The sequence below is a fragment of the Crocuta crocuta genome, unplaced genomic scaffold (assembly GCF_008692635.1).
Source record: "Crocuta crocuta isolate KB4526 unplaced genomic scaffold, BGI_CrCroc_1.0 scaffold10, whole genome shotgun sequence".
Lineage (NCBI taxonomy): Eukaryota > Metazoa > Chordata > Mammalia > Carnivora > Hyaenidae > Crocuta > Crocuta crocuta.
The window spans coordinates 2,727,089-2,743,227 of record NW_027527551.1 but is presented as its reverse complement, the minus strand read 5'-3'; the positions used below and the strand labels follow the sequence as shown (position 1 = coordinate 2,743,227).

The window sequence follows — 16,139 nt, the reverse complement described above, 5'->3', positions numbered from 1 at the left end:
TTATATCCCTGAGCATCATTTACAAGAAAAATACCCTTCCCTTCCAAGACTAAGTTTGCTTATATGCATGGTCTGTTGCCTCCCCCTAGTGATTGCAAATGTGATGTACACTAAGAATCCATCAACAAAGTCGGAAAATTACATGACCCAATGGTAACAATAATAATGCTTCTTTTTATTTGTATAGCACTGCACGTTCCTCAAATTGCTCTCACACACATAATCTCTGTATCCTGATGACAGCTCTGTGAAATGGGCAGGGTGTATTCTACCACCAGATTGCCTCCCACTGACATTGCTTTGGAGCCTATTCATCAAAACTGGGAAGAGAGAACAAGCTAGGAGTCGAGTCAAACCTGCGTTTGAAGCCTGGTGCTGCTATGCATCCCTTTGTGATTTCCAGCCAGTGGCTCATAACCCTGCGCCTCCATTTCTATTATGTGTGAAATGGGGTTGAGACCGCATGTATCATAGAGATGCAATAAGGACTCAATGAGTCATATTTATACTAGTTTGCATTATGCCTGCTTATGAGCTAAGGCCTGTAAAAATTTTATGACTGTTGTTGCTGCTATTGTTAAGGGCATCTTTGAGGAGGGGTTTCCACTTGCTTAGAAATCCATTTATGGTTTCTGGACCTGCTAAGAGGTCTTTCTTCCTTGAAACTGAAAAACATGTTGCTAGTAAGTATTTAAATAAATGAACTTTTCTTTTGTTCAGTTATCCTTATCTTCCAGTTATTTCTTCTTTTTGGGTCTGGTTTATGACCTGTCATACACCTCACTTCTAAAGAACCTTGGCATTACAAGAGTCTCCTTCTGCCATTCTTCACCTTTGGTCTCAAGCCTAGAGCTATATGCAAACACATGGGACACACTTTCTTGCTGTTCCTTCGGCTCCTGTGAGAGTTTTTCTGTCCATCCCCCAGGCACCCAGGTTTCTGAGCACAACCATGTTCAGACCAAGCTTTGTTCAGAATGGATTCTCTTCCTCAAAGACTTTACACTCTGGTGGATAAAGAGGAACCAGCAGTCATGAGGAGGGGCAGAAAAATCTGTAAGGAGCTCTTTAAGATGCTAAATCAGGCTTATTATCTAAGCAAGCTTATTATAAAGTACATGCATACACACACACACACACACACACAAAGCCCATAGAGGCTTAAAACAATTATAGGCTCGTTAGATCTACTTGGGGATGGTGCGAAATTCCTGTAGTTGGCTACCAAAAATAGGTCCAGCTCATAGACTGAGCAGATGTCAGGAAGAAGAGCACTATGTTCTTGAGCAAACACCTTTGACACCACAGGAGTCACCCAGGCAGCCCTCCTAACAAGTGTTACCTCTGTCCCTGCTCACGGTGGGGTCCAAGACTCTACTAGGTCCCTTTGCGGTCTTATAAGTTAGGGAGGGGAGAAAAAAGGGAAATCAGGAAATTCAGAAATGTTTTTATCCTGATACCTCCTTCTAAAGAAAACACCACCCTAGCCACCTCCATGGTACAGAGGACTAAAATTCTTTTACAGCACAGTAGGAAGATACTTTATGAAATTCATGTGCGGGGATGCGAGACATCAGTCACACAATCAAGCCATGCACGCTTCTCTGCAGTGAGGTTAGAGATCTCATACTCCAGTCCCTAAAGGGGCCAGCAGGAAACTCCATCATGGTCTCAACTCCTTCAGAGCTTCAGGTAGATCCCGCACACCCATACCAAGGGCTGACAGAACCGAAGACCAGCTGAAGACCCATGCTGCAGATCCACTCTCCTGGAGCCAGGGCCACTTGGGAATCAGAAACCATCTATTTGCACACACCTGAAGTCTGTTAGATTGAACTGCAGTATTCTATTTACATGTGTTTCCCGTGATTCAGTCATGACAGAGAGTTTATACTCTGCTCTTTCTGGAAGAAAACTTCCAGATAGAGTATGAGCTTAAAAGCACCTCCTGGCAAGAACTCTGCCAATAAAATTCCTGAGCAGTTTTGTCATGAGCTACAACAGAGTGAAAAGGAAACAGGCAAATCCTGGCCAGACCTGTTTTGAGTCCTGGTTCTACCTCTTCCTGGTTGGTGGATTTTGGAAATGTTACTTAATCTCTTCAGTCCTCGGTTTTCTCATTCTTAAAATGTGCATGATAACAAGTGACAAATGGATCAAGAAGATGTGGTTTATCTATACAATGGAATACTACATGGAAATGAGAAAGAATGAAATCTGGCTATTTGTAGTAATGTGGATGGAACTCGAGGGTGTTATGCTAAGTGAAATAAGTCAGGCAGAGAAGGAAAGACACCATATGTTTTCACTCATATGTGGGTCAGGAGAAACTTAACAGAAGACCATGGGGAAGGGAAAGGGAAAAAATAGTTACAGAGGAGGAGGGAGGCAAACCATGAGAGATTCTTAAATACTGAGAACTGAGGGTTGATAGGGGTGGGGGGAGAGGGGAAGGAAGGTAAAGGTCATGGAGGAGGGCACTTGTTGGGATGAGCACTGGTGTTATATGGAAACCAACTTGACAATAAACTATAGTCTTAAAAAAACAATAAGATTAAAATAGTTTTTAAATGCGCATGATAGGGGCGACTGGGTGGCTTAGTCGGTTAAGCGTCCGACTTTCGCTTAGGTCATGATCTCGCGGTTCGTGGGTTCGAGCCCCGCGTCGGGCTCTGTGCTGACTGCCAGCTCAGAGCCTGGAGCCAATTTCAGAGTCTGTATCTCCCTCTCTCTCTGACCCTCCCCTGCTCACGCTGTCTCTCTCTCTCTCTCTCCTAGAAATAAATAAAAAATATTAAAAAAAAAATGCGCATGATAACAACAACTCACTCTTGCAGAGAACAAGAAGATTAAAGTAATGTGTAAAATACTGGACCCTCTGAGGCATTCAGTAAGTGGAAATTTGCCATTGTTCCCATGTAACCTAATCGAAGGCCTCTGGTTGCAGGAGCTAGACGGAGTAGGGCTGTTGCCCTGCCATCTCACCCTGCCTGATCACGCAGGGTCCTCCTCTGCCTCACAGCTAATGGCCCTCACGTGGTGCCTCTTATGTTATTCTTGCTCTTAGGCTTCATTAATTGTTTTGGAAATCTGTTAGGCACAACCCTCCTGAGACTCCTACTGTGCCCCAGAATAGCTTACAATGCTTCACATTAAAAATGAGCATCCTCAACTCTTCATTTCTTACCCCAAGCCCCCTGGGACATGTTTAAAACAATAATCAAAGCAGCATAACCAGTTGACACAAGTCTTGAATAAAAGCAGGCTGTACCTAATCACATTTCTCTTGAGCTCATTAAATGACTTTCAGTCTCACTTTAAATAAAGTCGTTCTTTCCAGGGGACGAGACCGAGCAGCTGTTGAGCGTCCTAAAGTCACTCTGCTAGCTACTTGGGTCCTCCTTCTCATTCCTCCTGAACTCCCCTTCCTGCTCATCTTCACCCTCCTCTCTTTCAACAAACTGCCTGGTTTCTTGCTCTCCTACCCCCATATCTATAATGATGGTGGTGACAACTGATGACACGTATCAAGCACAATGTGTCAGATACTGTTATAAGCAGTTTACATGTGCGAAGTCAGTCATTTGCCTCCTCCAAGAAACCTAAGCGTGCATTACTATTATCCCGTTTTTAGAGGAGGTGACTAAGGTCCTGTATGTCTGAGCAACCCAAGACCACAGAAGGAGGAGGACACCCAAACGCACCATGCGTTAATGAGCTCTCAGCCATCTTACAGCTCTTCCTCTTCCCCCCTCTTCCCCAAGCCCTTACCAGGTCCTGTCCCTGTGCTTCCTAAATAACCCCTGAACCTATCCTTTCTCTCATCTGCAAGGTCCTGTCCTAGCTCATAGTCTCACTGCCTCTTGTCTGGATTCTTACTGCTGTAACCTCTTCACTGACCTCACTGCCACTAATGTCTCTTTCCCCACACCATCCTCCATATCCACATTTTTCATTCAGTCCTTCACAAAACATTACTAAGCCACTATTATGTACCAGACACTGAGTAGCTCTGGAATCACCAAAATGGTAAGATAGTCCCTAACCCCAAAGAACTCTCAGTGTTGGGAAAGTCAGACAGACAAACCAAAAATACTTAGTGATAATGGAACGAAGACTGTGCAACATGTAAGGCAGAAATTCAAAGGACCATCAGATTCTGCCCAGCATTTTGTAACCATTAGGACTGGTTTGCACTGCAAACCACTGTAGTGGTTTAAACATAATTTGTGGGGTGCTTTTTTTTTTTAACATACTCAGAAGTCTGAAGGTGAGGTAGGTCAGAGTTTTAAAGATTTGGGGGTTTATTCTTCTGTGACTTCTTTGGTTTGTCCTTCATGCCACAAGATGACTGCTGCATCTCCAGCCATTGTGTCTGTATTCAAGGCAGGAAAAAGGGAAAAGGCAAAAGAGGTAGATCAGTTCATGTACTCTTTCCTTTTCTTCTTTTCCAATCAAGAGAGATTTTGCTTTTCCAGAAGCCCCTCCTATAGACTTCTACTTAGGGTTCCAGGCCCAGGTCTGGCTTACACCACCACCCTTACGTGAAAAAGAAGCTGGAAAAGTATTTGGCTTTTCAGCTTCTATAGTGGGAGGCAGCAAAGGAGAAAAAGGTTGGGTGTGGCTGCTGGGGGGACAGGCCACACGTGGTCAGGAAAGTTTCAAGGCAGGTATCATGCTTGCTATGGTCTGAATGTAACCTCCCAAAATTCGTATGTTGAAATCTCACCCCCAGGGTTTGGTATTAGGAGGTGACTAGGTTATGAGGAAGGAGCACTCATGAATGGGATTAGTGCCCTTATGAAAGATCCCCAGAGAGCTCCCTTACTCCTCCCACCATGTGGGGAGAGAATGAGAAACCTACAACCTGGAAGCCGGCCCTCACTCCACCATGCTGGCATCCTGGTCTCAGACTTCCAATCTCCAGAACTGTGAGTAATAAATTTCTGTTTTATTAGCATGGCATTTTGTTATAGGAGCCCGAACAGACCTTAAGATATGTTTAAGCTGAGTCTTGATTCCTAATTCACAATCCATAAATGAGCATCATAATAAATGTGCTGGTTCTCATTCAGAAATGCTCTAAAACTTTATGTACAGAATCATCTTGTCATTATCATGTACCTGCTCAAGCATAGGAGAGAATTATTTAGATGAAGGTGGAAACACACCTAACATTATCCATCACTATCCCCTGTACCTCCTGCTCCACCAGCTCCTCCCACTCCACCACTCCCCACCCTACGTTCCCTTCTTTGTGCCTCTCACTTCAGACCTAAATTTGGACGTTGTGTCTCCTAGGAGCCAGCCCTGCCCTGGCTCAGTGGCCCTCCCACTGGAGTTTCCATGATTCGTAACCCCGAGTTCTGCGAAGACACCACCATGTCTCTTGTTCTCTGCTATGTCCCAGCTCCAGACCTTCTGCTTAACTTCTGGAAGACTTAAAATAAAAACTTAGTGAATGAATAAAAGCCATACATCTGCCATAAACATTTTGTAGCATACCTATATTTATAGGGAAGTGCCTTTATTCCTAGCCAAAAAAGCAAACAAGCAAGTAAACAAAAAAAACACCCTAGAAGTGAAGCCAAAAAGGAATGGGCTTAATGTTGATATAGCCCAATACCAAGAAGCTACTTTCTGTTGAGATCTGTAGATAATCCCAATGCTGGAACCAAAATTACAAAGACAAACCAATAAATTAGTCTGAGAGATGGTGTTCAAAGGATCTAAATTGGCTTCCTGGCAATAAGGGCCCAGTTCCCCTGCCACCTACTTCAGCACACGTGCCAGTCTCTTGCAAGTGTTTGCCATATGAGGCTCATCTAGTTCACCATGGGAGGGAGGAAGATTAACTCTACCCAGGGCCCAACATGTGCCAGGCACTGCACACGTGGCATCTCACTTTCCTCACTACGACTCTGGGGTAAATGACTGTGCTCTATGTGGGACCACACTAAATGGCCGTAACATGCTGTGGCAACAAATAAGCCCCAGTGGCTAAAGTTAAATTATTTCTCTCCCACACAGTATGGTTCTGCATAGCTGTCCTCCAAGCACTGACTCTACTGGTACCTTTGGTTTTTGTCTGCTGAGGTCTCTTCCTCCTCCAGATGGTCCTTCCGACCAGAATCCAATACAATCCCATTGGCTTTCTCCCTCCTGTGTCCTCTGCCTGGTCCACAACAGGTAACCACGTATCTCTCATTCCGAAAAATTTGGGTAACACAGGTCATCCAGCATAGCCAACTATCCCCTAACCTACTATCAAAGTGACCACCCTTTGGCCTTTGGATTTTCCACGAATCATTCACCAGTCCACTCTGTTTTCCAAATGTAGTGGATACATTACAAATTCTCGAGATGGTCCCATTGACAGCCTTCCCTTTTGACTGGAGATGAGAGATTCTCCCCACCTAGCACCTATTTCTCCCCGTTGGTGGAGGTGGGACTCACTGCACAATAAAAGCTATCTCTGAAAAATCCCCTTCTCAACTCATTTCTGACTTTGAACCATTTTATGCCATCAGTGTGGATGTGGGAATTCAGAGCAGCAGCATCCTTTCCCCCCATATTCCATTTCCAGTCCTGCATATTTCAGAACCTCACCCCACTTCACATGTAAGCTTCCACTTTAATATCTTACACAGATTTGGGGCTCTCTGCCAGGCATGTCTGAGGGACAAGGGGGTAACAGAACTTAATACATCACAGAAGAGCTGCAGATGAGCAAGGGATAAAATAAATAGGCATTATGACTTTTTTTTAAAAGGTTGTCAAGGGGCTCAAGCCTCCATGAGGGCAAATGACAGAAACAGGGGCACTTAGAATGATGTGACATTGTATCAGAAGATACTATATTGGAAAATAATTACAAGGTTCAAGGTGTGGTTACAGGTGTGAAAGAGTTGCAGTAGTTTGAATAACGCCTCCTACCCAAAGACAGCCACATCCGAACCCCCAGAACCTGTACGTTACATGGCAATGGGGGCTTGCAGCTGTGGTTAAGTATTTTGAGATAAGATTATCCTGGATGATCCAGGTGGGTCTTCAATATAATCATAAGGGTTCCTATCAGAGGAAGGCAAGAAGAGGAGGAATTAGATGCAATGGCAGGAGCAAGCGAATGATGAAGGAATGATGAAGCAAGGGCTGCTCCCCAGCCAAGGAATGCGGGAGGCCTCCAAGCCAGAAAAAGCAAGGGAACAGATTCTCCTCAAGAGCCTACAGAAGGAACCAATCCTGCTGACACCTTTAGTCCAGTGAAAGAGATTTTGGGCTTCCAGCCTCTGGATCTGTGAGGGTGTGTATTGCTTTAAAACGCTGAGTTTGTGGTAATTTGTTATAGCAGCCATCATAAACTCTATAGGAGTCAAGGTCGAGAAACTGTGAGCTTAGACTGCTGAGCAGGGGGATCCATGCAGAAGTCCAAATCACTAGTGATAGTTGTGGAGCTTGTACTGGAAAGAAGCCATAGAGTGGATGCCAGCTTTTAACAAATGGGGATGAGTGACTCAGAGATATATGGTTGAAAGCAAAGAGGAGAGGCAATATTTCTAGATAGCATGAGATTCAAGGCAGGAATTTTTTTTTTTTTTTTTTTTAAAGAATGGATGAGGGGTATCTCTTCGCCAAGGGAGAAGTAGAAAGGCTGAGGTAAGAACAAAACAAGAGAGAATGGGTCAGTGGTGAGAAAGCACATGGCAGTGTGAGGATGAGAATCTAGGAGAGGAGATTTGGTGGGTGTATCAGTTAAGGTTGAATCAGGAGACAAAACCACACAAAATTTGAACAGGTCAAGTTTGATATAAAGAATTATTCATTATGCTGGAGGATGACCTATAACAGTAAAAACAACTCTAAAAACCACCTTGGGACTGAGGGAAAATATATATTAAAGGACAGCTGGGAGGGAAGGGCTGGAGTTCAAGCATCACAGAAGGTGTTGTTGTAGCCCAGTGATGACACAGAAGTCCATTGGGTGGCCCTGGGCCAAAGCTGGTCTACAGTCTCTGGATGAGCAGGGCCATCTATCCAGGATGCAGAGGACAGAAAATCAGGGCCAGGAGTGGTTGTATTCATTTCCTAATGCTGCTGTAACAGATTACCATACATCTAGTGGCTTAAAACACACAAGATAATTTTCTTATAGTCCTAGAGGTCAGATGTCCCACATGGGTCCCATTGGTATAAATTCAAGATGTTGGCAGGGCTGAGTTCCTTCTGGAGGCTCTAGAAGATAATCCTTTCCCCTTGGCTTCTAAAAAGTCTAGTCCTTGAGTTACCAAAACCCAGCTTAGGCACTGGAAAACTCTAGAAAGTACAAAGAATATACTCCCAAAGCAGTATGTCTTTCTAGGTCACCTTCAAAAAGTAAATTGGTGGCAAAATGAAATATGAACCTAAAACACTTAGCATGGTACCTGGAAAATGGAATTCAGTAATTGTAATTATTATGATCGCCATTATTTTTGTAATATCATTAACAGAATGCCAAATGAATGGTTAATTACTTGCTTTATAGCGGCGGTCAGCCATAATCCAGTTAAAAGTTGTGTTATATATACTAAGTTAAGTGTCTATTCGAGAGTGTTGAGCGGGATATATTCTAAGGCAGGAAAGTAATTCATACTCCATCCTAAACCATTCTGAGAGTGAATAGAGCTCACGGCCAATTGTCTGTTAAGGCTACTGACAGAATTAAAACCAGCTGCTCAGCACATATGAGACAGTTTTGTATCTTCTACATAAGTGTGGGTAGGAAATGAAATTAGTTTATTCAAAATAGATGTCAAGTTACAGTCAAAAAGTTAGAAAAACCTGTTCCATCTGACTGGACACGTTCACCTGACAAAAAACAAAGTCTGTACAGACTGTCCCCAAAGGATATCAAAGCAAAGATTTTTTTTAAGAATCCTTATACCTGAGTTTCTTTAATTTTTTAAAAATTTTTTTTAACGTTTTATTTATTTCTAGGAGAGAGACAGAGAGAAAGACAGCGTGAGCAGGGGAGGGTCAGAGAGAGAGGGAGTCACAGACTCTGAAACAGGCTCCAGGCTCTGAGCTGGCAGTCAGCACAGAGCCCGACGCGGGGCTCGAACCCACGAACCGCGAGATCATGACCTAAGCAAAAGTCCGACGCTTAACCGACTGAGCCACCCAGGCGCCCCTATACCGGAGTTTCTATACTGTCCTCACATTGTTGGTTGCAAAATCATGTCCTTGGTATCAAGAGTGAGAAAAAAAATTTATTCCAACTGATTATTCCTAAGGAGATAAAAATTCTATCATTAGTCACAGGGAGAATAACATTCATGTATATTCAGGATTGGAATAGGGGGATAAAGAAATTCACCAAACAGGAAAAAGGTTTAAGGTAAACTTGTTTTTAAAAAAGAAAATACTACTTGTGTGGCATAACCAGGAAATTTCAAGAAACACCAAGAACACCAAGAAAACCACCAATGAGCACTTTACCTTTTTCAGGCTTTGGGAAAATTGTTTTCCAAATAGTAGACTGACATGATGCAATCTCTTTCCCCCTCCCCAAATGTGTAGAAATTATAGAAATGATATAAAAATAATTAGTAAATACTTAGCAATGTTTGAAAATGAGAACTGTCATTTGCCAAGAACCTGTAAATTAAAAACCATAACGCATGATTTTCAAAGTGTTGTTACCAAACCCATATCAGCATTGCATGGAACTCTTTAAATTGCAAATTTTTCAGCCCCATCTAAGAATAAACCAGAAACGTGGTAGGAATGTATCACTTAACAATTTAACAAACAGAAAATTTGAATTTGAATTTAACAAAGAGAAAATATCCATTCTTGGGGCACCTGGTGGCTCTGTCGGTTGGGCGTCCTACTCCTGATTTTGGTTCATGTCACGATAACAGGGTTACGGGGGGGCGGGGCCTACATCAGGCTCTTTACTGAGCGTGGAGCCTGCTTGGGATTCTCTCCCTCTCTCTCTCTAAAAAAATAATAATAGAAATAAAAAGATTTTTAAAAATATTCACTCTTTTCAGTTGCTTAAAATATTTATAAATATTGGCCATTGGCAACAAAGCAATTGAAGAAAATACATTATTGTATTTTGGTTAGAATTTACTAGAGCTATATCTTTTTATTATTTGCACAGCTAGCAAGGAAAAAACCTAGATGCCCAGGGCTGAAAAGCTTGCACAAATCAACACAATTCATCAACATAAATGAATTTCCATTTCCCACAACTATACAGTCTAGGGATTAGAATACCGTATTTTAGAGATCTTGAAATGAATACTACACTGAGCAGAAAAAAAGAAACTTTGTATTTTGGCAATGAATGACCCCCAAGACCTCTACTGAATAGTTCAGGAAGAACCTGCTCTTAGGTGAAAAACTCGTAATTTCTTGATTCTTCATACCAAGAGAATGCATAAATGTAAATGTAAATAAGACCTTCCCCCACCTCTTTGACTCTGTTTCCTGTGTTCCTGATATCACCAAAAAATAAATATTACCCAATGCTTTCTCATTTTCTAACTGAAGAGTAGAAGAATGAGCCTGAAAGTTACTTGAGATTTCAAATGACTTCACGTAATGAAATCATTTCCTGCCAAAGCTTAACATTCTTGCTGATAACCTCTTTTACTCTAAACCAATTTTTTTTTGGTTTACAGTTTTTCTTTCTTCTGAAGTCTTCACAAATACAGGAAATTTGTGTCATAATACGTCATGTTCACAGACCCAAATGTAATATTAGGAAACAATACTTTAAAAATCTAGGATGTGAAACACACACACTCAGAAAAAAAAAAATCTCTTGCCATAAAGGAAATCAAAAGTTAGACAAAATTTTCATAAATTGGTGGTATTTTAAATGTCCCTTAGAGGAATATACAAATAAATTGTGGCATATCTATAATTAAAAATGAAGCAAAACTCCATGTATATATTTTAAAGCTGGTATTGAACAAGTAAAGCCAACAGAATAATTTATATAAAATTTAAAAACGTGTGAAACATATTGTTTCTGGATACTTTGGTGTTAATTGTATAACAATGTGAAATTAAATTATAAACATCACCTTTGGCTACCATTGGAGAGGAAGAGAAATGGCACCAGGAAGGGGTGTAAGATATTTAAACCATACCCTATTTTTTTTAAATGCAAATAGAACAAAGTGTTAATATTTTATGTTGAGGGGATATACAGTTTTTCCCCATGATTTCCTGTATGTCTGAAATATTTATGATTTTTTAAAATTAAGGACTAAAAGACAACAAAATCCCTAAATATAAAAATCTGTAGGGTACAAAGTAGTAACATAGAACTTACAATCTAAAATGAATTAGAAAACAAGAAGAACTGAAAACAAATTTTAAAAACAAGAAGTTGGCACTGCACAAAATACGCCAAAAAAAGTAAAAAGACTGAAAATGTTTTTATCATTTTTAATAAATGGATTAAATATAAAACAAAATACAACCAGAAAGTGCTGATAGAATTGCCCAGTACAATTAAAAAGTGTCGGAAAAAACAACATGCTAAAGACTAGTAGATCTAAGGTGTTTGGTCTTGGGAATCCTTTAGACTTTCAAAAGCTTTTTGTTTTTGGTACTTCTGTAATATTCAACATAGTAAAAATTGAAACCAAGAAAAACGTGTTTATTTCTTATTTTAAAATAGCAACGTAATGAACACGCTTTTTTGTGAACAGTAACCTCATTTTCCAAAATCAACCAACGTAGAGCAAAACTCTACGTGTTGTACTTTCTTAAAGATTAATTGCAACGTGGAGTCTGAAACCCAATCAGTGAGCTTTACAGTACACTGGTACACTAAAATCCCTGAGTTTATCTTGCTCCTTAAATGGATTTTTTTTACCATGCATGCTTTTGTTCACATGGGGCAGTGAGCATTCTCCCCTCCCTGTGGCTCTCCTCAACCCAAGTAATTTTCTTAGGGCTTCCCGCCTCAACTTGCTGCAATAGTGGCAAGGGGAGTCACTAGAGACGGAGGACACAGGACTCTTTTTCTGGGCGATCTGCTTGTAACACAATGGGTAAAGGTGGACAGTGGAAGACAGAAGAGACAATTACAAAACTGCCCCAAATCATAAATAGGCAATGTTGTGAACTTCCTGCCACTTCAGGTGCAAAAAGATGAATGCATATTTGCTTGGGATGTTGAGGGAGGGGTTACAAATAAATAAAAAATTGGACTGAATTCTTAGTCTCTTGTAATTATTTTTTCAAAATTAAAATATATGAGGAGGTTGAAAAATAGTACAATTACACACTTCTTCAGAGGAATTAAGCTCTGAAAGGAGAGGAGCAAGAGGTTGTAAGAAGATGTAATTTGTTTGTTTTTTCAGATGGCAGAGACATAGCTATCTTTACAGACAATAGTAGAGGGAAGAGAGAGAGAGAGAGAGATATGATGATGATGATGATGATGATGATGATGATGATGATGATGATGATGATATGGTATCTGGTCCTCAGATCACTTTTCCAGGGGTTTGCTGAAAGCAGCTAGGTAAGGTCTAGGGTAGTTCAAATCCTCAGGACAGTCATCACTGGCCATGAACAACCTCTCCAGTTTATTTCTACATAATTTAGAAATATTATTTGGTGTGCATGGCATGATCTGAAAAGGTTAGGAGGCACCACTTTAGATCATCCTCAAACTATAAAAATAAATTTCATCCATTCATTCATTTCAATACCTGAGCATAAATAAGTGCCAGGCACTTTTCCAGGACAGGGGAAAGCGCAAAGAGGAGAAGATTCCTGTCCTCATGGAGCTACTTTCTGGTGAGAGAAAGAGGTGTGACCAAGTATATATTGGGGCTTATAAACATTATAGACAAAAGTAGGTAGGTGGACCCGGAGGCAAGGGGGATACTGGATGGTCAAGAAAGACCTGATGAAAAGGTGATGTTCACACAGATTTGAAGATGAAGAAGCAAGCCAAGACAGATATCCAAGAGAAGAGAGTTTTAAGTAGAAGCGTTACTGAAATAGCAAGGAGGCCACAGTACAGCCTGACAGGCACTTTAATACTCAGTGGCAAAAAAACAAAAAACAAAAACAACCACCCCCCCACACACACACAAAACCAAACAAAAAAACCCTCAACGGCAAAAGAGATCTTTCAATGGTTATTTAGCATCCACAGGGTCCAGTGTTTTCATAAAATTATTTAAATAATTAAAACTTACTTCAACAAAAAATAATACATGGAAACCATGTAACATGTGCCTGACAAGGAGGAAACTTAAAAAGTTAATTATTATTAGTTAAGGAAGTAACAGTAAGTATAAAAGGAGAGCTCTTCCACTTGAAGCTGCAGTGGTGAGTTTGGAGGCTGTATTCTTGCGTCCTGTCCTTCCCATGCACAGCTCTGGTAGCACACAGTTTACACCACACACAATCACAGAGAAGCCCAGGGCTTCCCTTAGAGAAGGTGCATGAACAACAATACCTATCTTACCTGTCCAAAAGCTGAAATTAATAACTGTGTTCTAAATTATGTCGATCTGTAGTACTAATGAGATCTGTTAAAGTACAATCAAAATTAGAGCAAGTTTGAATAATAAGCATCCCTTTATTTGCTGACGCCATTACAAAAAACGGATTACATTAGCAACAAAAAAGTGTTTTCTTGAAGTCAGAGGCAGTTACTCCCCAAAATATTAAGTAAAACAGTGTACAACATCAGTATTAAAATGTTAAATTTTATACTGTCTTTACCACTTTTGATCTTCTGAACAATTTTATTGAGCAAAATAAGATAAAAGATTACATGTTTATTTTATCTTCAGGAATGTAAAGGTCTAATTATTCAAACAGTTTTTATTATAAAACTAAACTCTGAAGGTGTCTACAGAGTTGGCTTTTTTTTCTCTCTTTAAATCAGTAGTCTAACAAGGATTAGAAAAGACAAAACTCTGTTCAGTGTTTCTGACAAAGTAGAAAGGGTGAAAACATAAATAAGGCTTTAATTTGGCAAAATATAATACAATGCCTTCTGTTATCCTTGAATAAACAGCTTCCCAGTTACTTCAATCTGTAAAAGATCAGAAAGAAAGAAATTCATTTTAATACACGAAACAAAAGGCAATCAGAAGACATTTGTCAAACACCAAAAATATATACTCTATTTGAGCTAGCCTGCTCTTTCAACTAGGATCAAAACGACACACTAATGGTAATCAAAAACAAGGAAAAAAATCTCAGGATTCAGAAGCTTATGAGGTGGATTTAAAAATAAAGGAGTGAAAAAAATAAAGTAAATAAATAAATAAAAATATAGGAGTGAAAACCTCAGGCCATACTGAGAATGATGTAGAGATTTGAAAGTACTATTAGGAAACATTTAAAAGAACAGCACCAGGAATCCATTTTTATTAGTTCTACTCAAGAAAATATAAAGCTAATAAGGTGAGTAGCACTGAAATTTACAACTCTCTCCCATGAATGAACAAAGTTTCAGGCAGAGATTTTCTGAGGTCATGTGAAGGTTTCCAAGTCAGATAAAATGACTAGAAGTAAAACTTTAAAAGCCATTATAGAGACTAAAAGGACTTAACCCAAATGCAACATGTAAAATTCTGACTGGTTTGGGAAAAATAGCTAAAAAGACATCTGCGATAAAACTGAGAAAATTTGAATTTGGGTTTAATACTGGATGATTTTATAGAACTACCAGGTTTTGTTTTTTGGGGGGTTTTTTTGGATGTGATAATGGTACCACTATGGATTTATAAGAGAATGACTCTGTTCTTCAGAGATACATACTGAAGTGTTTTAGGATAAAATATCCTGATATCTGTAAATTACTTTCAAATGGTGTGACACCAACAAAACACATGTATATGCATAGAGATGAAGCAGGTAAAGGAGTGTTGCACCATTCTTTCAGCTTTTCTTTTTAAGTTTGTTTATTTATTCTGAGAGAGAGAGAGAGAGAGTGAGCAGGGGACAAGGAGAGAGAAGAAGAGATAGAATCCCAAGGAGGCTCCACACTGTCAGCACAGAGTCCTGATGCGGGGCTCACACTCACAACGTGTAAGATCATGACCTGAGCCAAAATCAAGAGCGGGACACTTAACTGACTGAGCCACCCAAGCGTCCCTCAGCTCTTCTTTATGTGTGTGCTTTTTCCAAAATAAAAAGTTTAAGGCGAAAAGAATTAGAAAGTTAAAAAGCAAAGTTCTCACTGGCTATCATGTTGTCTCATCAAAACCAAGATTAAGAGGGGATAAGAAAGTCTACCTAGCTCACTGGTACAGGCACTAATAAGTGCTATGCAAACATACCACAGAAAATGAAAACCTGAGCACTGTGATAGCCAAGTGTAAGGCAAAGAAATAAATGCTAGCTTTTATCTGGAACACTAGCCCTTATGCTTCAATGCTGCTATAAAAAACACCTTTCTTTCAGAAACAAGAGACGACTATATCATTAAAAAAATCTATTTGTCACACAAGAGTAGGGAAAGCACGTACATACAAAACACACACACAAAACTTCACCTCAATTTTTTCTGGTAACATCTAGAGCCTCTCCAATTTACAACTGACAAACCAAACACCAACTTTAGGGAAAAGTCAGAATTGACTACACAAGTGAGAAGAGGCTGGCAACTAAGGATTAGCCAGAATGAAGAGAAAAGAAAGCAGCAACAAAAGGGGTCAGAGCACAGAATAGGTGCATTAAAGGAGAAGAAAAGTACTGATTAAGAGTGTAGGTGCTAGGCAGAGACTACCTCGACTTAAATCCCAGTTACTCCCAGCTCACCCAGTTACTAATTGTTGCATGACCTTGGGCAAATCATAGGAACATCTCTGGGTCTGTTGTAAAACAGGAATAAATAATAATAATAATACTACCACCACCTATCTACCATCCTAGGTTGTTGTCAAGATGAATGACCACATGTCAGAAGCCTGTTCTTGCTTAGAAGCACACTCATAAAGTGACTGCTGTTAAAATCATCCTCCTCCCTCCCCAGGATTCCACATACTGGTTCCAAGTTAAGAGGACCTGAATGTTATGTCTGAATGTTTGTCTCCCAAAAATTTATATGATGAGATTCTCCCAATGCGATGGCATTTGGAAGTGGGGCCTTTGGAAGACTC

General features: G+C 40.2%; 1 protein-coding gene and 1 long non-coding RNA gene across 12 annotated transcripts in view; both read right to left on the bottom strand.

Moving 5' to 3' along the window:
• Positions 1-4,271: 4,271 nt before the first annotated feature.
• LOC144235715 (uncharacterized) lies at positions 4,272-6,689 on the bottom strand. 2 transcript variants are annotated; one of them, XR_013336298.1, is made up of 3 exons: positions 6,647-6,689; positions 4,868-4,929; positions 4,272-4,375 (listed from the first exon to the last, which is right to left on the bottom strand). It is a non-coding gene; the product is annotated as an uncharacterized LOC144235715 (long non-coding RNA). The 2 variants fall into 2 exon arrangements; XR_013336299.1 differs by lacking the exon at positions 6,647-6,689 and adding an exon at positions 6,076-6,411.
• Positions 6,690-13,583: 6,894 nt separating this feature from the next.
• Positions 13,584-16,139, bottom strand: part of KTN1 (kinectin 1) — a 107,997-nt gene continuing 105,441 nt past the window's right edge. For all 10 annotated transcript variants that reach the window (XM_077768490.1, XM_077768483.1, XM_077768513.1 and 7 more), the window contains one exon: positions 13,584-14,065. In XM_077768490.1, coding sequence (XP_077624616.1) covers positions 14,030-14,065 — 36 coding nt within the window. In that variant the 3' untranslated portion in view covers positions 13,584-14,029. The remainder of the gene's footprint in view (positions 14,066-16,139) is intronic.